Source organism: Stegodyphus dumicola, chromosome 3 (assembly GCF_044657685.1).
Source record: "Stegodyphus dumicola isolate Sdum_Otavi_A_Nest chromosome 3, ASM4465768v1".
NCBI classification, from domain to species: Eukaryota; Metazoa; Arthropoda; class Arachnida; order Araneae; family Eresidae; genus Stegodyphus; species Stegodyphus dumicola.
The window spans coordinates 155,361,851-155,386,826 of NC_140770.1; the positions used below are offsets into that span (position 1 = coordinate 155,361,851).

A 24,976-nucleotide genomic window follows, 5' to 3' on the forward strand; every position below is an offset into this window, starting at 1 on the left:
ATTGTAAGTTCAGTGAGAGCATAAAAAACCATAACAAACTTTCTGGTGCAATGTTAAAATCTGTATCTTTTCAGAATTTTCTTGTATATTAATTTTTCTTTTGCTTAATTTTTGAAAAGTCTGTTTGCTTTTGGATTCCTAGCCATTCTTATACCATTACACCAAGGCTGTCATGCCTTGAAATATGAAGGAAAATCATAGTAATGATGTACTACAACAAAATTTTTATATATTTTAAGAGATTAAAAAGGGCATATAAAAATTATTTCTTTTTTGTTATTTTCCACTTTTTATTTGATGTTATTGAGAATAAAGAAATTCTCACATAAGCTTTAATATAAACGCTTAATTTTGTAACATAAAGAAATGCTATGCATAAAAATATATGTAATTTAATTAATTTAATATTGTCTGTAACAGTTTTAGATTTTGAAAGCTGAATATGTAATATATTGCTATTATTTTTGCGAGCTGCAATAGGTTATGTATTCAATATATTCAGTAGATTACATATTAGATGTAAAATATTGTTAAAATTTGTTTAAAAAAATTACAGTTTATTTTGCAAAATGCATGATTACATTTTTATTACGGCATAAAAGCAAATTTATTAGTGAAAAGATGATACAATTAATATTTTTACCCAATTCAGTGTATAGTACTGTAATTTTTGAATTATCCAGTTAGCTTATAAAGTTATATCCCAATGTAGCAAATTTTTGTAGAGATATTTATAATAATATGCTTACTTTACTGCAATTATTCATCAAGTAGTTTAAATTAGTATAGTTTGTTGCTATTTTTATTTATTTAATTGTTAATAAACATGCCTCTTATAGAATCTTATTTTGAAATATTTAATATTCATACTGGTACTTTAAAGTATTAAAATAGATTCTTTTGGTCTTGTAATTTAATTTTTTTTTCTTTAAAAATTAGCCGAAAAGTTCCACATGGAAAAGGAGTAAAAAGCAGAAGAGAATGGATTTTGGAAAAGAAAGAAAGGAGGAGACGACAAGGAAAGTAAGTAGTACATTGTAAGGTAGGATAATGAAAATAAGTAACGTAAAATGAAAGTAAAATCCTCGAATGGTTGTGGAATATATCTGTATGGTATATCTCTGAGTGTCGCTTTGTAGTAAAAATATAAAAGAAGACCCCAAGCTGTTTTATTATTTAATTTATCTATTGTAATACATTTTCAAATTGGAACGTGTTTTATTCAAAGTACCTTTTAGTTCAATTAAGACATACTATCTCTGTCCCTTAATAATAAATAATAGCAGTTGATGAATTTAATTTGTCATAAAATAATAGTAGCAGGCCAACCAGCAGTCAAGCGCTAAAGTCACTGAACACTGGTAGTTCGATCCGAGGTTTTAATCCCGCGAACGGGCTGCCTGCATGGTCGTTTTGATGGTTTCACCCATGTGTAACATGTATACAAGCCAGTTTTCCTTAGAAAGTCCTGTAGGCGTAAAGGCATCCCTTCCCTTAGGCAGACAACCCTCAAGGCTTTGCCATAATCACATATACCAAATATACCCATAATAGTATCAAAAGAAAATAAATATAGATCACATCTCATTATCAAAAAACTACATTAAACTAAATAATATATTTAAAATGTTGTTCCTAATTTTTATTTTGAATGTTTAGATAGTTTCTGGATTTTTCAATAATTTTGTTACTGCATTTTAAACTTGTAGGTAGGATTTCTTGGCTGTGAAGCTTTGATTTCCCTGTATGCACGGTCATACAGAGAAAGCATAACTTGTTGAAGTTAACAAATGTATTATCCAGTATTTTTGAGGAAATATTACCAAAGGCTATGTTTACTGCTTTTGTGATGCCTCTTCTGCTACGATGAATATGTCTAAACTTTTCTCCATAATCTTTGTATTTATGTCGACAGTTTTGTTTTTTCAAAGAATCAACAACAGCATATGATTCTTGTTGATGATTATTTACAGAAGCATTTAAAAATTCTTGATATAATCATTCAGTTGCATTTAAATTGTTTTGCAGCTAACATAATTGCACCTTTCTACAACTTTTCATTTTTCTTTTGTGCGTCAAGAACTGGACAACATAACCCAATCTTTGAAAATTATTTTATTAAAAAAATTTTTTTTTACAGTCAGTTGATATTCAACTGAAGTAAGACAATAAATTTGAATCAAGCAGATGAAATTAGAAAAATTGTTATAATTTGTAAGAATTACCTTAAGCAAATTTGAAAGATATGTCAAAACAAATGACAGATGTCATGAAAAATTGATTTTGACTGAAGACTTCGCAATTTTTGCACTACAACATAGCTTTGTAGCTGCATTCGGCGATAATTTCTATTTATATATTCAGTTGCTACTATTATTATGTGACAAAGGGCATAAATTATTTTATTTTAAGAGACAGAAAACTAAGCATTGGCTAATGGAATGGTCAGCCATATTTGCATATCAAAATTCTTCATCTGAGGCATTTTAAATCACATTCCATTCCAATACACATTACATATAGGGAATACCACAAAAGTGCCCATGCAGCCAGCCCATTCACAGAATTCGAACCTCGTATCAAACTAACCAGTGTTCAACGACGACTTTATCGCTCGGCCATTGGTGGGCCTCAGAGGGAATGAAAATTTTCTTTTTTCTGCACAGGTGTAAATAATGTTTCCAAATTTTATAGCAAATATTTTTAATTATTTTATAAAATTTGTTTGGTAAAATATATACTGAATGAAGTTTGTAAGTGTAAATGCTACCTAGTATTTTTATGACCGATATTAAAAAATTGGAAGTTTATCAATCATCTTTGTTAGAAATGTTAAGAATTGTTACATAGTTGACTTTTGCGTTCCAAGGAAAACACTGGATTTAAATGAATAATGAAAGGTTTTAATTGGTACTTTCTTTGCTTATGACAAAAAAGCAAGATGAGATAACATATATTATCTTGACATTAATAACTTCTGTGTCATGTCTTCGGATTAACTTTGGAAATATATTACCTTGTCAGGTACTTGAGTACGAGTTTCACTGATAGACAATATATGATGGCCAGGACTTGATGCTGCCACTCTGCTGAACCCTTACTTATGTTCCTGTCTATGACAGCTACATCCACATTGATGATGACTAGTACCACAATGATGATACATAGCTCTGGCTTTTACTCAAGATTATACACTCATGTCCAAAATTATGTTTACATGCATAAATTCACGGATTTCTCAGAGACTATGACTTATAATTTAATGAATTTTCGTGGAATCATACATAACATGATGACACATAAATGCAAAAGAAAAAATTGAAGATCACCTCATATGATATAAAATTGTAGCATGAAACAATAAAAATGGTAATTAAGTGTGACAAAGAGAGTTAAGAAAAAAAGGAATGATTCAGAAAAAGAATTAAGTCTTACGAATTTAATATGAAATATGATCTCCCCTGACTTGTACACACATATCACAACGTGTTTTAAGGTTGGAAATAACGTTGTTAACCACAGTTTGGGGAATTAATCTCTACTCTTCCAGCAATGCCGTCTTCAGAGCATTTACATCTCTAGGAGGAGGATGTGTACGTGCAATTGCTCTTCCAAGGTAGTCCCATAAGTTCTCTATCGGGTTAAGGCCAGGAGAGTTTGGTGGCCAAGGTATTCGCTTAATGTCTTCACTTTCAAGGAATTCATCAACGAGGTTTGCTCGATGTGGACAGGCATTATCATCCATAAATAAAAAGTCAGGTCCATATGTACCCCTGAAAAGTCTTACATAAGGATCTAAGACCTCATCTCGATATATCTGGCCTGTCACAGATCCGCTGCTGAACACGTGTAGGAGCGTACGTCCATCGATCATTATTCCATCCCATACCATCACACCTCCACTACCGAAACGGTCACGTTCCACAATGTTCGAGGGATCATTTCGTGTTCCTGACTCCCTCCAGATGTAAACACGTTTAGAATCACCAGTTAAACTAAACCGAGACTCATCAGTAAAGAGAACATGGGACCATTGATGTTCAGTCCAAGTTTTGATGTTCTTTACACCAATTAAAGCGATCCCTCTTTTTCTGTGAAGACAGTAAAACACATACCCTTGGCTTTCTGGCATAAAGGCCTTTTTCATTAAGCCTTCTGTATATTGTTTGCCGTAATGCAACAGTTCCAGTGGCAGCTGCAAGCTCTGAACTTAACTGGCGAGCAGTAGCCTTTCTGTTACGACGGGCAGTTAATGCCAGATACCGATCTTCGGAAGCAGTTGTCATTCGTTTCCGACCTTGTCCAGGCCTCCTTACAACACTTCCATCATTTTGAAACCGTTTCGTTTAGCTTAGAGACTGTCTGTCTTGAAATATTCAGACATGTGGCTGTTTCCATGATTGACTGCCCTGCTTCTAAACGTCCGATAATTCGCCACTTTACAGATTCTTCCAAATGATACTTCGAAGCCATAACAAACCGCTTTGAGTCCCTACACACTGAAATCAAACGCTATGTTGCAGAAATTCACTCAAATATTCAGTTTGCGCAAAGCACTTGATTCATCCTTGGATGACGTAACGCCTAGATTTGCATATCACAAACCTTTTGATTGGATAATGCTAATTAGGCTTGGTTTTCACACATTGATTCAATAGTTCATTGAATATCATCATTTTTGGGTATGTAAAGATAATTTTGGACATGAGTGTATATGGTTACTCTTCAGCATTACACAAATGCAAGGAGGAAGGCAAATTTCCCAAGTCTTGTTGTACCCCATCTAGTGCATATAATATAACTCTGTATGTTCACAGAATTTTTTTAATTACTTACTTTTTCATGTAAATGTATAAAAGTTTATACATAAACTTTAGTAAGGATATTTTTTAAGAATTCGGTTGAGAGAGAAATTTTTGGAAGGATGTTCTTTGAACCATTCAAATCAGAAAATATTATGCAAAAACACAGCTATGCTTTTTTTTCTTAAACCTCATGAGATCAATATCATTAAAAATTTTCATGTAAAAACCAAATTAAATCTACTTTTTGCTATTACAGTACAACTCGCGTATAATGAGCCCTGACTTAATGACGAAATTGGAAATACTTGGTTGGTACAATATCAAGTCTATGGGAGCATAACTCTCTTCAATTAGCAAACCCCACTTATAGCACAGTAATACTTTTATGATTCATACAATTTCTTTGGCCTCCATCTCTTCAGCTCAGCTGATCCTTTCCTGGAAAAATTCCTTCGGTCTCGAAGGCGACCGAAAGTTAGCAATGAGTCATAAATCCTGATGGTGGCCTTTTCTTCTCACAGAGTTCATGTGCTAGGATATCCTCCAATGACCTTGAAGAAATGAACAGAGACGATGAAGGTTGCTGATTGGATAAAGTTTACTCTGTGTAAGAGTGACAGGGTAGAGGACTTGCGTGGAGGTCATTCATTGAGCTGCATTCATAGTCAAATTGTTCATCAAATTTCATCATCCGATGTCAAAACATAAAATTTTATCAGTTGACAAAAAAGGTAAAGATTTTATGGGAAAATCTGCAAACAGTACCACAATGATGATATACCACAATGATTTATCTTCTACCATTTTAACACAATCAAAATAAGAATGACTGTAATCACTTGAAGAAATGTGCTAAGATGTGTATGTTTTAAAGTGGATGCAGTTATGAAGTTGTTGTAAAGTGGATGCAAGGTAGAATGTAGTACATACCTTATGTAAGTGGTCCCTTTTTAAAAGTTGAAGCAGAAAAATTTGGCTATTCTGGATTTGTATGTTCGAATGGATGGCTCCAGCAATTCAAGTATAGATATGGAATAACCTTTTGAAAAATTTTTGATGAAGTTAAGTCTGCAAACATGGCAGATATCGTAACATGGATTAGTTATCAGAGAAGGATACACAACATTTATGATGCCAATAAAACAGGTATTTTCTACAATGTAACCTCTCAGCAGACTTACAAATGAAAGGGTAAAAAGTGTATCGAAGGCCAACTCTTCAAAAATCCATTGACAGCTTTAGTGTATCTAGCACTCAGAAGAGAAGAAACTGTTGGTTATTAGTGAGTCCCAAAAACCCTAGGTGTGCATGCAAAAAATTTCCTCTTGATTATGACCACAGCAAGAAAGCCTGGAAAGCATTTTCATGGAATTAATTGTAAAATGGGAGAGGCAACTGAAGGAAAAACAACACAAAGTTCTTTTAATTGATAATCATATAGCACATGCCGAAAACACTGGACTTACAATTATCAGGATTGAATTTTTACCACTGAACTTTTTGCTAGAAGAGAAAAAATAGAAACAAAAGCTAGATTGGATATTTCTCAAAAATGGTAAATCAAGAAGTAATGGTGAATGCAAAGAATTTCAAGCTGAACCATGCCCAACATACTCAATAGCTTTTGAGGGAGTAGAAAAACTTCAACCTTTTTTCGAAGCCATGGGTGCAAATGATGTTTTTCAAGCTTTTGTTCTTGATGTTTGACGAGTCTTCTCTGAAGAACAGTAACACAAGAGATTACAATAAGACAAAGTAAATTAAACAACTCCTTTTCTATTGTAGAGAAATAAAAAATAAGTAAATGTATATAATAGTATGTAGGATTTTTTATGCTTTTTTTTCATGAGCACTCGGGTATAATCAGCAAATATTGCAGGCCCTTCGTGCTTGTCATAAGCACATTCAACTATTATGAAAAGTTTATTTTAAGTCTGATATTGGTGAAGTAGGCATAACATTAAAATAAAATGTTAAATATTTATTTAAACCATAAAAACTTTAAAGGAAAGGTAAATATTCTGGAAAAAAAAAAAAAAAACCCACATATGTATAGTGATGCATTTTTTTTTTTCCAGAGAGGTTCGTGAGAATTCAAAGTATACTGCAAGAAAGAGAAGTGGAAGATTTTAATGTGATATCCTTAAAATGTGTAAATAAATATTTATTAAACAATGTCTTATTTGTCATTCTAAAACCAGTAAAGATAAGCATTTATTACCTATCATAGATTTCGTACTCATGTCCAGATTTTTCTTTATAACGAAAGTAATATTTCATGAAACATCCTTTGGATGTAATCCATTTTTACAAAGAATATGTGAAAGACTTATTTAATTAGCATTTTGCAATCAAAAGTGATGAAATTTCTGATGTGCAAGAGTCCCAAATGTCACATTTACAAACATCCATGCCTTCTCCGGGATTCGATCGCGGAGCCCTTCGATACAGCAGTCGGCATCACTAACCACTATCACGGTTTGGCGGCCAGATAGTTTCTACACTATGGAAACAATTCCAGAACTTTGCAGCTGTTGGTAGAAGGCCTGGACAAGGTCATAAACAAATAACAGTTGTTTCACAATGTTGATATCTGACAGTAACTGCCTGCTGTAATAGAAATTCTGCTTAGCAATTAATTTCAAAACTTGCACTGAAACTGTTGTATCACAGCAAACAGCAAAGTATGCACAGAAGGGTACATATTTGACAGCCTTCTCAACAAAAGAGGGATTGGTGCAAAGAACATCAGAGCTGGAGTTGAACACCATTGGTCCCATGTTCTCTTTGCTGATAAGTTAGAAATTCAGTTTAACATCTGATTCCTAAGCATATTTATGTCTGTAGGGAGTTGGGCGCACAAATTGTTCATTCGTATTAAAAGACCATAGGATTAACAAAATTCTGATTTTTTATTGTACATTTTTTAATTCTCTTCATTTTATATCAATACAGTAAACTGTTATTGAGTTTGATATTAAAAAATCTGCGACTGCCAACATTTTCAAATTATGCTTATAGTATCCTCAAATCTTAAAATTCTGTGGCACTACATTTAGTTTGGAAAATAGCTGGAAATTGTAGGCAGCTAAAAAACTCCCAATTATTGCTCTTTAACAAGCATACTTAAATTGCAGATTCATGCTTGTTAAACCACTGCTCATCTACTTTACGACATTGTACTAATATCAGAGTTTTAAAAAAGGAAAAACTTGTTTATATAATTGATAACACAACTACGGTATTTTTTGTAAATCGTAATGAATTGACTTTAGTTTTCCTCTAAAATCTTCTATAGTTCTCGACAAGGAATGTTTCCATAAAGTAATTTCTACATGTAGAATTTTTTAAATCAAGTACATTGTATTTTGTACATATTTTCTGATTTATATTCAATACATCGTAGGGCGCTTCGCATTGGTGCGTTATGGTGGAAGCGGGCGATTTTTTGAAAAATTCTTGCAAATTTTGTCATTATATAAAATTACTATAAATTCAAAACTACTTTGAATTTTTTATGAATACGAATTTCTCAACTTATAATGTATTCTTCATTGTTATTATGAAAGACAGGCACTTGTGTAAATGAATATAGAATATACAGCTGCAAGTACAAAAAGGGAAAATTTATAATTTTCGTCAGTATTAATTATTAACAAAATTTTTCAATAAACAAATAACTGAAGTAAATAATGAATACTAATAATGTTTTACAGTGCGATACCGCTCAAAAAATTTACCTCTATGAAGAGGTACGCCACAAAATTAAAGCAAGTTTCACTTTGCACTTTTTGAAATGCATACTCGACATTGTCTATGCACAAATTTTTTCTTTCCGGTTCCAACAATTTTTTCTAGAATGCGTTTTTTCACATCCAATCGACAATTTTCCTGGTGGATTTTATTTAGGCGTCCTTTTCCTGAAAGTGACCTTTTGTGAAAATATTTTTCGCAAAAGGGCTTGAGTGTTATCAACACTATTATAATAATTATCCATATACAGATGGTGCCAGACATCTGTATATGGAGATACAACTGTCTGTGTATCAGCTGTGACCCCTGACCAGAATAAATTGCAAAATTAGATGTATCCCGTATCGCTCTCGCATAACATTGCCATATTTTTAGAGTTTTCCCACATTATAAACTCTGAAAAATAACTGTCCTCTCCAAGGCATAATGCCTTCATACAAGGATATTTGCTGTTTAAGCTTGTATATGTTCACAAATTTCAGGAAAAAGTAATCAATTATGCACCTGACTTTGATCAATTGGTCTGGTTCAGCGTTGATATTCTCACTGTTGTAATGCCAAGCCTTCCATATTTTCTGAAATCGATCAAATGTGCAAGAATCTGTGGTCCAGTACTCGTCCTTTTTGAATTTGCCCCATGAAAACAATTACTTCTAAAAATTTCTTCATTTTCAATATCGTGATATCCTTACATTTCGCACTTTGTTAAGGTCCACTTTTATCCCAGGGCGATCTAAAAACTTCTCCAAGATCGGTGGATTATCAGTCAATGACCATTCTTCATGTTCGTCAGAACTTGATTCAGACTCGGATGGAATAGTTCGATGGATAAATCTTCGAGGTCGTGGAATAATGTCTTCATCGACATTTGATTTTATGTTATTTCTATTTACTTTCCTGCTCATTGTAGCTTTATGCTGTTGACATGTTTGATCTTTCGAAATCTGAGTCTTTTGTTACCCAGTTTTTATTCCTCTGATGCACCTTTTCAGAACTGCATCAAGATTTGTTCATGTGACGTGAGCCTGGGGCCTTACAAGGTAACTGAGCCAAACACATCATGCTGAATTAATATTCATTAAATATTGTAATGTTAATATTACTACATATTATTATGCGATAAAGTTAAAAAATGAGGAAAATCCAGTAAGAAAATACGATATTAAAACTAAACTCGGACTTAACTTATTTTGTTCTTGTAATATGAAAATACAGAAAAGGAAGAATACACAAAAGTCACTGTCGGCCAACAAATATTTATTAATACTCATTATAAAAACCTGATTTCTCAAAAGGAAACTCGAGCTTCCTCAGCGAACATACGTACATCTGTACATTAGATAATATAGATGGCAGACTCCGGAGGGAAAAAAAAGGCTGATATATCTTGTCTACAAGAAGTGTGAATTACAATGGCAGTAAATATAATGAAAAATTGAAATCACACCAACATTCAGATGACAATGCACTCAGGAAAATGTAAACTAAAAATCATCTGAGTCTTTATTTTGACTACATATATTTATATTTACAGATAAATATCGATGTTTTGCATATGTATAACTGCATTCTACACCTGAGGATACTGCTCCGGTTATTACAATTTTTAATAAAATTTAATGAAAAAAATTATATACAAGATTTTTATCTTTACTCAACTAAAAAGTATTGCCATTTTAATAAGTTATTTAATCCATTATACACTTAAGCATGAAAAATGCATTTGAATTTTAGAGAATTTAGAGCTAAAAAGAGTATTTTGAATAATCACAACTAATACCAGCATATAAAATTTTGTATGCAAATAAGTATCAAAACAAGTACTTATTAAGTAGTCTTCCATTTACCCATACAATGACAAGTTCATTAAAATATTATAATTAGCAGAAAGAAAAAGACCAAGCAACCATAAGTAGAATTAAAGAAAACTGATTGCCCAAACTTATTAACAAGTAAAAAAAGTTTGCATTTTCAAAACTTAATTACCTAATTACGGAAGCAGTATATCGAGTTACACAGCAATATTATAAGGAAAGTATACTGCATAGATGCCAAAATCTATGCTAAATGTGCAAACTCATCAATTTTAAAGAATGCTATTACATAACTATCTTAAGTTTTCTATCTTCAATAGCCAATTTTCAGCACAATATAATGCACATGTAATAAGCAACATCAGCACTTAAATGTAACATTACCTTTTTTAAATATTATTTTTATCAAGGTAATAAACATATATTTCATTCAGCAACTCTCCATATAATCCAGCATTTGGTGGAATTTTAATGCTATTTTCTAAAAAGTACTACATAAATCTGACTGCAACTTTAATGTCTACATCAAATCGAACTTAAATTCTGAATAGCAGGTTATAATGAAAGTTGTTGAATGTGAAATTTATATTCACCAGCAATTTCTGGCTGTTTGAAAATGCATAAATAAAATATATCTTTGGTATAAAGGAAAAAGCACTAATCAGCTGAACTTTATGCTAAATTCATTTGGAAAATTTTTCTAAAAATAATTCAAAAGTTATTAATTTAAAAAAGCTTAAAATAAATGAAAATTTATAACAAAAGACAGAAAGCAAATACCTAAGAGGTTTATTAAATGCAAAAGCTGAAGAATAAGCTTCGTTCTTATTTAAATGGAATGTATAATTCCAACAGCATATATTAGCAGCATAACAAAAAGATACTACAAAAATATTTGCAAAATAAAAATAATTATCTCATCACAGAAAATAAAGTTTGCATTTAAGCATCACGAGATTATACTACTTTTTTAATATAAATATCAGTTACTAGTTTTACAGAGAATATTGCCTGTTCTTTAAAATTGCCTGTGTTCCACTGAGTCAAAATATTGAAAAAAAAAAAAAAAAAAGTGTATATATATGCTATATAAAAGTGAAACTGCATTTTAAACCATAAAATGATTATAAATTAGCTAAGTGAGAAATAAAAGTCATCAAAAATTATGAAACTAAATAATTAAAAATGGGCCATGCTACACACAGTTATGTGAGCCAGCAAGTTTACTCCCCATAAAACTAAGCATAATATGCTAATAAATATATTAGAAAAGAACAATAAATAAAATTTTTGTTAGTCTAGAAGACATCAGTTCAAGGTACTGATAAAATTTTTCTGCACTGTTGTGCAATAATCTGAAACGTCAAATTGATATCAGATCCCGCAGCTATAAGACAATTGTAGCTTGACATTCAGAAGTGTTGCCTTCCAACACAGTTTAAACTTCAGACATACTTAAACATTTACAGTAACGAAATTTGGATGCAACTGTTTCCAGATTCTAGTCACTATCACAGCCACTTTAAATGGGTGAATATATCATGAGTGCAATATAAACAGCCCACATTGCCAACATCCAATGCAGTTCAGAGAAAGGATTTCGGCCTTCCACAAATTTCCTCGAGAAGAATTTCATTGTTTCATCCAAAATAATAACAGGAAATGATATTTTCAAGACAACCAGCCATTCTTTAACTGATAATGGGCACACAGAGAAAACTGCCTATAAATAAATGAATAAAAAATATTAGTTGCAGTAAAATAGGTATCAAATGCACATACATATAAAGTAAATAGATTGCAAGAATTTTTTCTTTATCCTTCATCGTTGACAAGTGTAGAAGGCACAAGACAAAATAGGAAATAGAAATTAAAAATGGAGACTGTAGTTAATGGGAGGGGGGGGAGGAGAAGGATCATGTTAAACTGCAGTTTCTCATTAGGATGCAGATCGAAATTTCATATCTGATGCAAAATTGCCTGATGAACAAATAACATTTTAATTTTTTTCCATTAAGTGTAATTTCCATTTCTAATTATTTTCCGTTTTTTCATTTTGCCCTATGACTAGCTTACCAGTCATATAAAAATCTGAAAATAATTACAATTTACTTATTATATTACTTGAAGGAGAAACTGATTCACATGGGATTTATTTCCATTTCTATTCCAAACACACATACACATATGTATAAAATATTTGTATGTAATATAGTTATTTTAATAAAACATTTTCTTGTATATAACTCTGGCTACTAGACTTTTATTATTAACATAGCAGCTATTTATTTTCATAAAGCTTCAGACGGCGCTAGTCCTGGATGAAGACTTTCGACTTGATTGTTATCCTTTTTCCATGACCTTTCAGTCAGGGAATATTATGCTTTTATCAGTTTAACTCCAAAATAAAAAGTAAACATGATAGCCAATTAAGAGATTTATAACAACAAACAGTTGCCTTTACACAAAATGGCAGTCAAACAGAAGATTTCACTCTGAAAGTTTCTTGCCAACTAATCACATATTATTTTTATTGGTGTTCTCGTACAAATATTTTTTCTGGTAAACCAAAGAGTCACTTTTATCGGTTCCACTGTGCTTAACACACTAATGGTGGCACGAATATTCACTGTTCTTTTTGTGTGGTGACGCTTGAATTATCATTTCGTGGAGCAAATAATGTAACAACATATTGTGATAATTGTAAGGGCAAGCCGGCACTTTGTTTAGCTTGCTTTAAAAATGTGGATAAAAATTAAATTATATTTAATTTATACATTACATTTTAAGTCATTTGCTTTGTATTGAATATTTGATTATAATGTTGAAATGTTTATGTATATTGTTGAATAATTAAAATAGAATTTTGTACTACGTATTTTTTGATATTTTTTGATAATTTTGATTTTTTGATTGAATTTGATAAGTGTTACCTATTGATGGGCCAAGCTGAGCCATTGTACAATCAAGCGTGGCCCACCGGCGTCAACACGTTAAAGTATTCCACAAATAACTTACTTGGATGTCAAACAGAAAGTTAAAACATAATATTTTTAAGGCCTAAATTTGTATTATACATTTTTTAGTTATACATAGTTATACATTTTTTTTTTTTTTAAATTTTCACATTAGTTCAATGTTTAAAATCTTTTTGCATAATTTTTTGTTTATATTTTATCACATTACTTTTTTAAAAATCCCCACTTTTTTTCTACACTATTCTGAAAATTCAACATTATTGCATTGGGGAAATTAGCTTTCATTGAACACATATTTTTAACTTAATTATCTTTAATTTTTGTGTTGGTGTATAACATAAGTAATTTTTGAATACAAATGTATAATAAAATATACATTTGTATTCAAAAATGGATTGTGACAAAATGTGATAATTCCCTAATTATTGTGCAACTGCTGATAGAAAATTATTTCTCCTTGAAAAACAAATTCCCCTTTGGCAGGTAAACAATAACAATTTTGGATTTTACATTTTGCTTCTACTGTATATTTGCTAACTGTATAATTTTTTAAACAATTATTTCATTTATTAAATTTTATAACCAACCATACATATTCTCAGATAAACTTTAATAATATTTTAATAGTTTTTATTCTTCAGCCTCATTCATCACTTATACATCTAAATTAGTTTAGTTGCATATTCATTTAATTTGCTTTACTTAAGTTATAATATATTGAAAAAGGGCCTATTTCATAATTTTTAGTCTGTCAAAGACAGTGAAAATTACTTTTTTTTCCTTTTCTTAATTTCTTCCTTGTTCCGACATGGCAATTAGCCAGAAATTAATTAATTTCCATTCACTAGTTAGTATATTGAAAAAAATTTTAACAGACGTTTTCACTCACATAAGAACTCCTCAACAAACGTCCCTCCCTTGTCCCATAAATTACTTCTCACAAGTTTCACTGCCTGAAATAATTCAAAACCCCCGCTGCCAATAAGAAATTTCGGACACACAACCCTTCTGAGTAAGACACCGAAAACATCTTTGCCCACATCCCACTAGAAAGAACGTAAGTTAATTAATGCTTTTTCTGGCCTTTTATATCTTCATGTACATTCACTTTTTTCTTATTATATAAATATTTTAATTTTTATTATTTGCTTTGTTTTTGCAAAGATAGCATTATGTTTCTTAATTTTCTAATGTTTATTTCAATTACTTTGAGTTCTATTTCATTATTCCACTTAAGATTACCAATGTTTAATTTGTACAAATAGTTTTGAACTAACATGCATAAAAACGAGGGTGTCAGGGGACAATTACTCAAGTATTTTATCAATTTTACTACATAACTTTCACTCAAAATTTGTATTAGCGAAAATGTTTAATTCAGAATGAGTTCTTTGCTACTCTACTTTGGTTCTAAATACCTTCACTTCACGGAAATATTTGGCCTAACTTTATTTGCCAGTTTGGCATCACCATTATTATTTAAGTAAAAGATGAAACACCTTCGTATTTATTAATTATTGTTCATTGAACGGGTGTTGGTTTGTTCCCCTTGAAAAGTCAACTAATTTCCGCTCAATAGCAACAATTACTTGCTTTTAATTTAATTTCTTTTTCAAAGTTTGAAATTTTGTTATTCATGATTTAATTCAAGACCCCATAAAACATTTTAAACAATTTACGTTCAAGTTACTTTAAAACAATTTTCGGAATTAAACTTTGTATCTCTGGGTTCACTCTTTTTAGATACTTCTACTAAAATTAATATTAGGAGATAATATAATCAATATTTCTTTAGTAAAAGTATATAGTATATGCACAAATATATATATATATATAACTGAACCAGTTTATAACAAAAGCATGAAGACAATGATAACAATGCATGATAAAAGATCTCAAAAAGACAAAATAATTAATAAAAATATAGAAATATCTTCAGAGGTCTTTTATTTGATTACAAGTAAAAATTTAGCGATCTAGATACTCTTTTTTTTTTTTTTTTTTTGTTATTCCATTATCAATGTAAAAAATAATTAAAATTTTAGTCTGATAAGAGCTCTTTCCAGTTTTTAAAGTAAGCTTTATAAGAAAGTATTCTTGAATAAGCTTTCAATGTGAACTTTATTAGGAAAAGAGAAACAACTATGGTATTCAGTTAAGCTATGCAAAAATACTTCTTGTGGAAAGGAATACCTTGTTGCAATTCAGGGCACCTCATGTGTGACATCGTCACAAGAGAGATTTCACATTTCAACTGTGAATGCATGTGGCAGATGGCCAAAGATTACGAAAAGAGTGTATACTTGCATGCTGCCTTGGGCTCAATTACTTGAAATTGTACTTAGATGCTCTTAATACCTCAGATAATTTAAACATTTACATTAATGTATGTTTTGTTCAATAAAATGCGTTTTTCTGCAAAAAACATACTTATCACTTACACTGATGTTTCTCGAAAGATTAAATTATACAGATGAAGATTGCCCAGTGGTTCTTGCAAAGAAGCCACGGAAAACAAGGTAGGCAAATTTTATGCTTTCTACCTTTGATTTAATTTGAAATATCACATACCTAAAACAATAGTCTTTCCTTTAGTAAATTACCTCACGGTAAAAAACTATTATTTGGTATCTATTTAAGATTCATAAAATGCTTTCTACCATTTGAATTCACATGAACAAAAACATCATAGGACTTAAATAATTTGTCACAAGAAATAAATTTTACATTAATTTTAAAGACACTAAAACTATAAATTTGTCATATACAGCTTCAACTGTAGATACATGTAGAAAACTGAGCTATATTAAGAATAAAATTATGCCTCAAGTAAAACTACCAGAAAATTAAATTTTTTTAATCAAGTAAAATAAATAATATGGTGAAAATTTTAAAAGTAAAGAATAAATAAGAATAGTAAGAAAGAATAAAAATATAAAATTTTCTTACTGAAAGAATATCCACATAAAGAATAATGAAATGCAATGTCATTGACAATGTAATGGCTGAAATCAACCATAAATTAGTCCAGGGAGGCATCAAAAGCAGGGACTGGTTTTCGGATAAGCTAAAGGAAAGGAATGCAAATAAAATGGCATCAGTAATATAAAATAATCATTCTAAATTTAAATGCACTTTTTGAAAGAAAAAAGTTTAAACCAGTTCTTACATAAAATGCTCTTTCTCTTTTTAAAAGTGCTCATTTTAATTCCTATGCCCAAAGAGGAGTTTTTTAACTTTTTTTGTGTTACCTTTATTGATTAAATATCACATTCTTCGCATTTAAAACATAAAATTCGGTTCAACAGCAATATCACAAAACAGTTTTAAAATGAACATATCTTTATAATTTCTGATACAGTCTCGCACCCTGGAGATAAAAACGTCCCCCCCCATAGTGTTGCCATTGCTCGCTTTTAAATCATTAAGTTTGTCAATCAAACATTAGTTAAAATGTTTTACAAAATATGAACTAGATAAAACGCATTCAAAATTCGGGCTTTCATATGCCCATATTTGGGTGGAAATGTACGTTATTCAAAACTTGATGGCTCTATGTACGATTGTTTTTATCACGATGTGAGAAACATACATACATTTGTGTAGATTTCTTCATTATTTAATTTCTTTAAATATAATACAGGGCTCTAATATTTGGTGTCAAAAATTTGAAAAGTGAACCGACATTTCAACACAAATGCCAAAATGAAATTAATAGTCCATTGCCCTATTGGACTAAAAGATATCAGGAGTCCTAACTACTCAGAACAGCATGGTACAGTCAAAAATCGTTAATTCGGACACCCATAATCCAGACCTCAAAGCTAAAAACTTTCTGCGCATGCGCCGCGTTGGCACATGCGCACAGACGTTTTACACGTGCGCATAAGACCTTGACTACTGCGCATATGCGCGTGCGCAAGTGCAGAATACATTTTTGCCTGCGCGTTTAATGTATAACGGACGGTGTAAGCTAAAATTATCTAATTATCTATTTCAGTTAATGTTAATGATTGCGTTGTTGTTACTTAATCTTCGAATTGGATCCCGCTTATTATTTTTTGCAGACCGTAAGAGCAATTTTATAAAAGTAAACTTGAACTTTCGATTATGTCAAATAGAATTTCCGATGTTGGAACTTCCAAAGGATCTACAAAACGAAAGTATGTTTCGATGTCCAACAAACAAAAAATGGATAAAGACATGAAGAATGTGACAGAGAGGTTAGTGAAAACGAAAAAATTTCGATTGACAAGTTAGTCGGTATTCTCGGCACAGCAATTAACGGGACTTGAACAGCGGAACTTTGTAACTGAACAAGAAATTATGTCTGTTTATAGAATTAAAGAGAAAGTATTATCACATAAAACGAAGCAACTTAAGCAACTTACATTGAAAGAAATGTTTAATAAAGTAAACAAATAAATATTAAGCTTTTTTTTTTTGTAAAATTTGATACTTTTTAGATCATAATTGTTCTTTATTTCATAAATTACGGTTTCATATTTTTAATTTTAGAATTTCTGCATGCCATCTTACGAGATTTAAACTGATGATTTATAATCCAGAAAAATCGATAATCCGGAATCGCCGAAGTCCCGACGAGTCCGGATTAACGACTTTTGACTGTACTTTGGATTTTCTCATGAAGAACTGTTTTTAAAAAGCATTTATTAGCCAAATTCGTATGATCACTCTTCATTTTCATTATCTTCTACTGATCAGGATGACAGATTTAAAAAAAGGGAAAATTTACATAGTATGATTTAAGTTAATTTCTACATAAATTACTAAAATCTGTTTCCTATTACAACTGGTTTGCCTTACAACATATGTAAATGCAAGAAGTTTTAAGTAAGAGTAAGAATCTAAGTAATGAGTATCAGCAACATCAATGTGCCAAAGCATTCTACTTGTTTCCAACATGAGCTATAACAGTCTACCAGTTGCAGAATATTTTCTTTGCTGTTGATTATGAAATAATAGTTCACGAAAGCTACCAAGACAAGTGCTAAACTTGAAAATTCTATGCAATTTGAATTATTTGGTATTCCCACGTGAAGTAAGAGTGAATTTTTATTCATTTTAGCTTTGAAGGACAGTACATTTTGTTTTTATTTTTTATATTCATTCAGTGTTCTGACATTGCAGTAGAAGCCAAAAATTTATGAAATCAGAAGGTAGACTAGATAAAGTTCATCAAATTTAACCTCATTAAATATACCAAGTGACAATATATCTAATGAGAGAGTGAATGCTGCTCATTCAGAGTGTACATCCATTATACAACGAAAAGTCTGAAATCCTTTAATAGTTGTGAGGTGAGCAGGATTGACAGTACACAACTTGATGCAATCAATGCGAGTCCTTAATTCTAAAAATTTTTTATCCCTGCATTCTACTGCCTCTCCTAAACTCTAAAAATTCTGATATCCAGTTTGATTGCACCTGCTATGGTACCCTCACTAGGGATACCATTTTTCTATCTGATCTAAACAATCAGTAAAGCGCCAATATTGAAATTGAAATATCTACATGTCATCAGAAATCTGGAATGATTAAAATCCCGATTATTCTGAATCTTGGACTTAGGATGGGAGTTTGGACACTGACCGAGAGTATAAAAGTACGTTGCATTGGTACTTCAAACATAACTCGCACAGCGACCGATTGAAACGGACACATCAAAGGCACTCATTCGGAGTTGTTTGCTGTACGATTTTAAAGTGGGCCTGTAAGCAGCAAAAGCAAGTCGCTGAATTTGCCAGGCCTTTGAGGATAATGCCGTTAACGAACGGCTAGACCATGGTTCCAGAAGTTCAGGTCAGGAGAAATGTCTCTTGGTGAAGCACCACGCAGCAGTCAGCCACAAGTGCTGGACAAAGAGGCCCTGAGAGCAGCCATAGAGAATGACAGTAGCCAAACATGTGGTCAGCTTGCTGTACACTTCCAGGTATCTGATAAAACGATCAGACTCCATTTGTATTGCATAGGAAAGGCATAAAAGCTGAGCAAAGTGGGTAACCCCACTCACTGTCGGATGCAAACAAACAACAGCGTGTTGCTGCCTGTTTGTCATTGCTTAATCGGCATCACAATGCATCCATATTTGATATAGTACTTACCCGCGATGAAAAGTGGGTTCAGTATTACATACCCAGGCGTTCCAAACAGGACTCTGTGCCTCACACTGCGAAACTTTCTCTCCACCCAGGCAAGATCATGCTCTATATCTGGTGGACTTGGTTGGTGCACTATGAGCTTCTGCCAGTATGCCAAACCATCATGGCAGGCCTGTACTCACAATGTGTGCATCATTCACTGATGCATGAAGAGCCAGCATTGGTCCATTGTAAGGGCATGCTCCTCCTTTCCTTTTTTGACAATGCGAGGTCACATGTGGCTCGGGAGCCCAGCGATGGTATTGCACAGCTAGCCACTCATTGGCAAAAGGCAATGCATGATTACATTGAGGATTAGCAGTGATTATTATTTGTTTTAAGAGTTTCTTTCTGACTGTCTCAAAATGGCAAGATTTTTTTTTTTTTTTGGTTACCTTGTAATAACATCATCCTTAGTACATCAGTGACTTAAGTAAAAATGTGATCATTCTGACACTGACTAATTTTTCATTAATAATAATAAAAGATATCCTGCTGCCAATGGTTTTGGTTCAATTAATTTTGATTATGGCAAAGCACTCGAGGACTATATACCTACGGGGAGGGACGCCTTCACAGAGGACTTTCTAAAGGAAACAGTCTAGTAAACATAATACACATGGGGGTAAACTTCGAAAACGCCCAGGCAGCCAGCCCGTTCAAGGAGTTTCAAAATCCAGACCAAACTACTAATGTTCAGTGACTTAACCACTTGGCCGCTGGTGGACTCTCTGCTGCTTCTGAATTCCGACAGTGCATTTCTGCGAAGCACATTGTGCTACTTTCCATATTTTTTCAAATTACTGAATTTTATCTTTTTTCATTACTTCTGGATCATAGCACATTTTCTTTAAATGCAAAAATTTAAAGTATAAATGATAAATTATCTAACATTATTAACAGAGCTGCTCATGCAAGATGCACAAAATGTTATTCCATTTATTGAAACTATTCTTATATGCGTTCTCAGGCAGTGGCGTAACTAGAACTCTTGGTCCCCTATGCAAAAAAATTTTCCTGGGCCCCTTTCCCTATAAATTTAATGTGCTTAAAAATAAATAAATAAAAAACCCGAAAATTTAAAAAAAAAAATCAACAATTACAGGAGCCAATGTTTTCATGATGATTTTTATCACATCTGGATTAATTGTTAAAAAATAAAAGCACGTTCTTAGGGAACCAGTTGAAAGATACGTAACGTGAAGAAAGAATAAAAAGGAAAATAATTTCTCTTGACCAACTGGTGAAATGAAAATTTGCTTTAGTCTGGGTATTTGACGTCAGATGATTTTAATTCAGTTAATTAAGACATTTTGTGTGAGTGCGAGAGACATTTTTCTCTCCTTTCATTGATATGCATACTGATAATAAATGAAAAAGTCTATATAAAATGAATAAGTCTATATATAAAAAAAAAAAACTTGTCGACATAGGATGCATTAAGAAAAGGAAGAAAATATGTCTACTGATTATTCGATTATAATGCGAATTATACAGAAACAAATTAATACATAAAATAAGTACTTTATAATAAATAGTTACAATTAATTTCCACTTCCACCGCTTTTTGATTTGGGTTTGCAAAAGGAGAAACCTTTCCTTTAATAATTTTCAGGTTTGAGACTAAAGAATACAAAGAAATTTTTCCTATTTTCCGCTCATTGCTATCCCTAAACTGGGGTAGGTCATGAAATTATTATTTCACAGTCGAATGCTGGAATTTTAACTTTTGCAAACACTTGAATTTAGCTGTTTCAGGTGCTTCCAAGGGCCTATCTGCATCATACAGAGAATTGCGTCATTGCATCAAATAGGTAGGGGACCCTTAAAAACTTAAAAGAAAACGAATTCTATACTTAAGGATTCTACAGCTAAAAGTAAATTGGAGTCAAATGAAGGCTATTCCTCAACTATATTGATATTAACAATCATGCAAACGGGGTTTAACACAAAATCAAAACATATCAAAATTAAAATAAGAATTTATAGTAGTACAAATTCTAAAAAAAAAAAAAAAAAAAAAATAATAATAATAATAATAATTAATCTTCTTTAATTGAAATTCTAATTCTGAACTAATCAAGGGAAAACGAATTAAAGCTTCTATGGTACTTTTCCGTTTTGCCGGCGCAAGCGATAATGTCGCCAATAATGGTACAACCGATGCCAAACGGAATATTCTCGCTGGTAACCTTTTACGCCTCATTTTCAAAACAAGTCGCAGCTTTTTCTTATCAGATTGATTGTTTCTTTCAATACTGGCACATAATTACATAGAATTTTTATCAGATAGTTCAGTTTTATGTCTAAGGCCATTTTCGGTAATTAAGTCAATTAGGATCTCTTACCCGAAGCCGAAAATATAGAAAAGGAAAGTCAAAGGTTAAATTCATCAATTCTAATGAGAATGCATTAGTGAAGTAAAGCACTGCAGTTTTACATAATTTCTGATTAAGCTATTCATAGGCATTGAAATATTTCTTGCATTTAAACTTGTGTTCCAAATTAAGATTTAACTAGAAATTAATGTAGATAATTACTGAGACATTAGATTTTTGTAGAGTAGTTTACGTGAGATGAGATCGCTTGGGGTCACGTGATATGAACCGGCGAATTAGGATGTTGAACCATGAAAGCATAGTAAATTCTTAATGTCTTTTTACAAATTTATTGTCTTTATTTATTGGCTTTTTATAAAGTTTTAAGCGATATTAAAATGTTTATGCCTTATAAAGTCTGCTTGGCGAGATTTGCGCAGGCGAAACAGAAAAGTACTCTTCTATATATATATATGTAATGGAATCCGTCTTTTAAGTTTAAACATGTAAATGTAGTTCAGCAGGACATTTAAGGGCCCCCCATTAAGGGCCATTTAAGGGCTCCGGGCCCCTATGCGACGGCATTCCTTGCATACCCTTATTTACGCCACTGTTCTCAGGTCGCCAAATGTGGCAATATGTGTTGTGTACTGGTTTTTGGCATGATTGCGTGTTCTGCGATGGTTTTGGGGGTGATATTGGTTTCTATGGCAATCCTTTTTATGTGGAAACTTGATGCAATGAAAGACGTGTTGGTAAAATTTAAGTCGCGTGCCTGGTACAACTATTTTTTCGGGTGGCTGGAAATTCTTTAAGTATTTCGGAGGAGAAGGTTTTGAAGATTTACTTGTGAAATATAGTATCAATTTTGTGGATAGTGAGTCTGGCTGTCATATAAATATGATAGAGATTACATGACAGCATGTTAGAGCTACGTTGTCTACTTATAATCGGAAATGCGATTTTGCGTTTTATTTGGTGGTTTACATATTTTTTCATAGTTGTTTTAAAACAGGAGAAAATGCTTTTAACAAATTTGTGGCGGAATTGTTTTGGTGATGTTTGAAATTGGTATTTCTGCTGTTCGAAGAAGCATTCATTCATGGCAAGTGCATTTTATTTTATTCTTATTTTGTAGAATGTTATGTTCACTGTTTTTTTGTATGAACTGTCATCATTGTTGTTATTTGAATTGTTTGAAATTTTAGTTTATTTTGTTGATTAGTGCATAATGCCTAGATTGTGCAGTTCGTATATGTTTTTTAAAGTTTAAACAGAACACTGTGCACATGGTATTCTTGAAATTTATTGTTGTTATGTTAATTTATTAAAGGGAGGTGTGCCTAGTTCGTAGATTCCTTCGCTGCCTAGATTGTGCAATTTGTAGATTTTTTTCAAGTTTAAACAGAACACTGTGTACATAGTATTCTTTGAAATTTATTGTTATTAATTTATTTAAGCTAGGTGTGTGTGATTCATAGAATCCTTTGCTGCATAGATTGCGCAATTCTGTGAAATTTTTTAAGTTAAAACATATTGCTGTGTACACGGATTCTTGTCAAATATTTTGGTTAGAAACTTTACAATTTTGCTATCTAAATTTTTTTGTTTCGTATTTTTAGCTTAAATTGCGTGTTCAAAACATGGTTTTTGCACGTATGAAAATCGTATTTTTGCAGACATTTTAGGCTTAAAGTTCGAAATGTAAACAAAAACTTTAGGCAGTAATGTGGCAGCGTGAAGTTTCTCGCCATTGCCGCCAACTGAGGGTGTATACGAGAGTAGTTCCTACTTATTGCCAACTGAATCAATATCAATAGTCATTTATTTAACAGGTAATAAAAATGAATAATTCAAGTTTGGTTGTATACGAAAACTAGCATGAAATGATCATAACATACTCCTTTCCTGTTGATTTTTCCACTTTCACCAATATTTCAATGAATTTGCATGATATTGCACCTACATCCCTTGCATATTTTCAGATATTAAGTCAACATAAATATGCCAAAATTTGAATATGTAAGCAGAAACCAGGATACTTTTTCACACAGTTTTTGAGATTTAAATTCTAAAAATTAATTCATGAAATATTTATCATTCAACTTACCTGTTTAGGGCATTCAGCATCTCTATGGTAACCAGCACTGATAAAGCCATTGTCATGGAATGAGGATCTGAAAATATTGTGCAATCCACACCCACAAATTGATCTGAATCCTGATGGCAAGCTAAGTGATGAGTTAGTTGATAGTAACTGAGATGAGGACCATTTGGTGCAGCCATAAACCACCAGCATGCAGCACCTACTGTGGCAGCCCCAACATATCCTGAGAAAGAAACAATATATTTATTCCACATGCTTGAATAAATATCTTAAGAATATTTATTTCCTATGCTCTTATTAGTTAATTAGGGAAAAAAAATAAATAAAAGGTAGAAATCTTATTGCTGACTGCAGTTCTATTGGAACTTATCAATCAATGTGTTGTTATTATGCTGGCAGACATGGTAATGGAAAGTTTGATGTTGACACTTTAGTGCTTGGCTGAAAGAGAGAGATAGATTGTTTGGAATCTGTTTTCCCACACCTCCAACAAAAAATGGAATGGAAACCAAGTCTTTAATAAATTTGTTCTTCAAAAAAATTTTAGAAGCTTTTACAGATAAAAACTGTAGTAGTACAAGCAATAATTTTGGCCTTTCAGAAACTTGGGGCTTTTGTTCCAACAATGGTAAACTATGGAAGTGAAAAAGGTTTTAAACTCTGATGTCTCTTCCATACAGTTCTGGTCTGATAATGATCCAGGTTGGTGCTTTAGCTTGTTAGAAGCATTGATCTCAAGGAGGATGGGCAGTTACTCTGCAGATATACCACAGAGTTCACGATACTACAAAAGTTCTAGTACACAGTAGATAGAGAAGAGGCTACAGTGATTTCAAAATTAAATAAAATGTTAAATCTTAGAAAGATAAATGCAGAAACTTACAAGACACAAGCAGTATTAAAAGTATTTAAATCGAAATAAATTTAATATTTCAAATATTATAATAATATGTAATATATAATTTAACATTTCAAAATAATAAAGTGAAATGGAGCAGCAGTAAACCAAGATCTAATTATTTGAAGGACTAATGGATATG

At 31.9% G+C, this 24,976-nt stretch overlaps 2 protein-coding genes across 9 annotated transcripts in view; one reads left to right on the forward strand and one right to left on the reverse strand.

Annotated features, from left to right (window-relative positions):
• Positions 1 to 6,982, forward strand: part of LOC118200746 (18S rRNA (guanine-N(7))-methyltransferase-like) — a 56,174-nt gene extending 49,192 nt beyond the window's left edge. For 2 of the 3 annotated variants that reach the window (XM_035372710.2, XM_085813530.1), the window contains 2 exons: positions 940 to 1,023; positions 6,884 to 6,982. In XM_035372710.2, coding sequence (XP_035228601.1) covers positions 940 to 1,023; positions 6,884 to 6,938 — 139 coding nt within the window. In that variant the 3' untranslated portion in view covers positions 6,939 to 6,982. Of the gene's footprint in view, positions 1 to 939; positions 1,024 to 3,024 lie in introns of all 3 variants that reach the window. The other variant, XM_085813529.1, reaches the window with a different exon arrangement.
• Positions 6,983 to 9,794: 2,812 nt separating this feature from the next.
• The window catches only part of LOC118188759 (calcium-transporting ATPase sarcoplasmic/endoplasmic reticulum type-like), a 164,602-nt gene continuing 149,420 nt past the window's right edge, over positions 9,795 to 24,976 (reverse strand). For all 6 annotated transcript variants that reach the window (XM_085813522.1, XM_085813521.1, XM_085813524.1 and 3 more), the window contains 3 exons: positions 23,940 to 24,159; positions 16,300 to 16,417; positions 9,795 to 12,095 (listed from right to left, as the gene is read on the reverse strand). In XM_085813522.1, the coding sequence (XP_085669648.1) occupies positions 11,895 to 12,095; positions 16,300 to 16,417; positions 23,940 to 24,159 (539 nt within the window). In that variant the 3' untranslated portion in view covers positions 9,795 to 11,894. The remainder of the gene's footprint in view (positions 12,096 to 16,299; positions 16,418 to 23,939; positions 24,160 to 24,976) is intronic.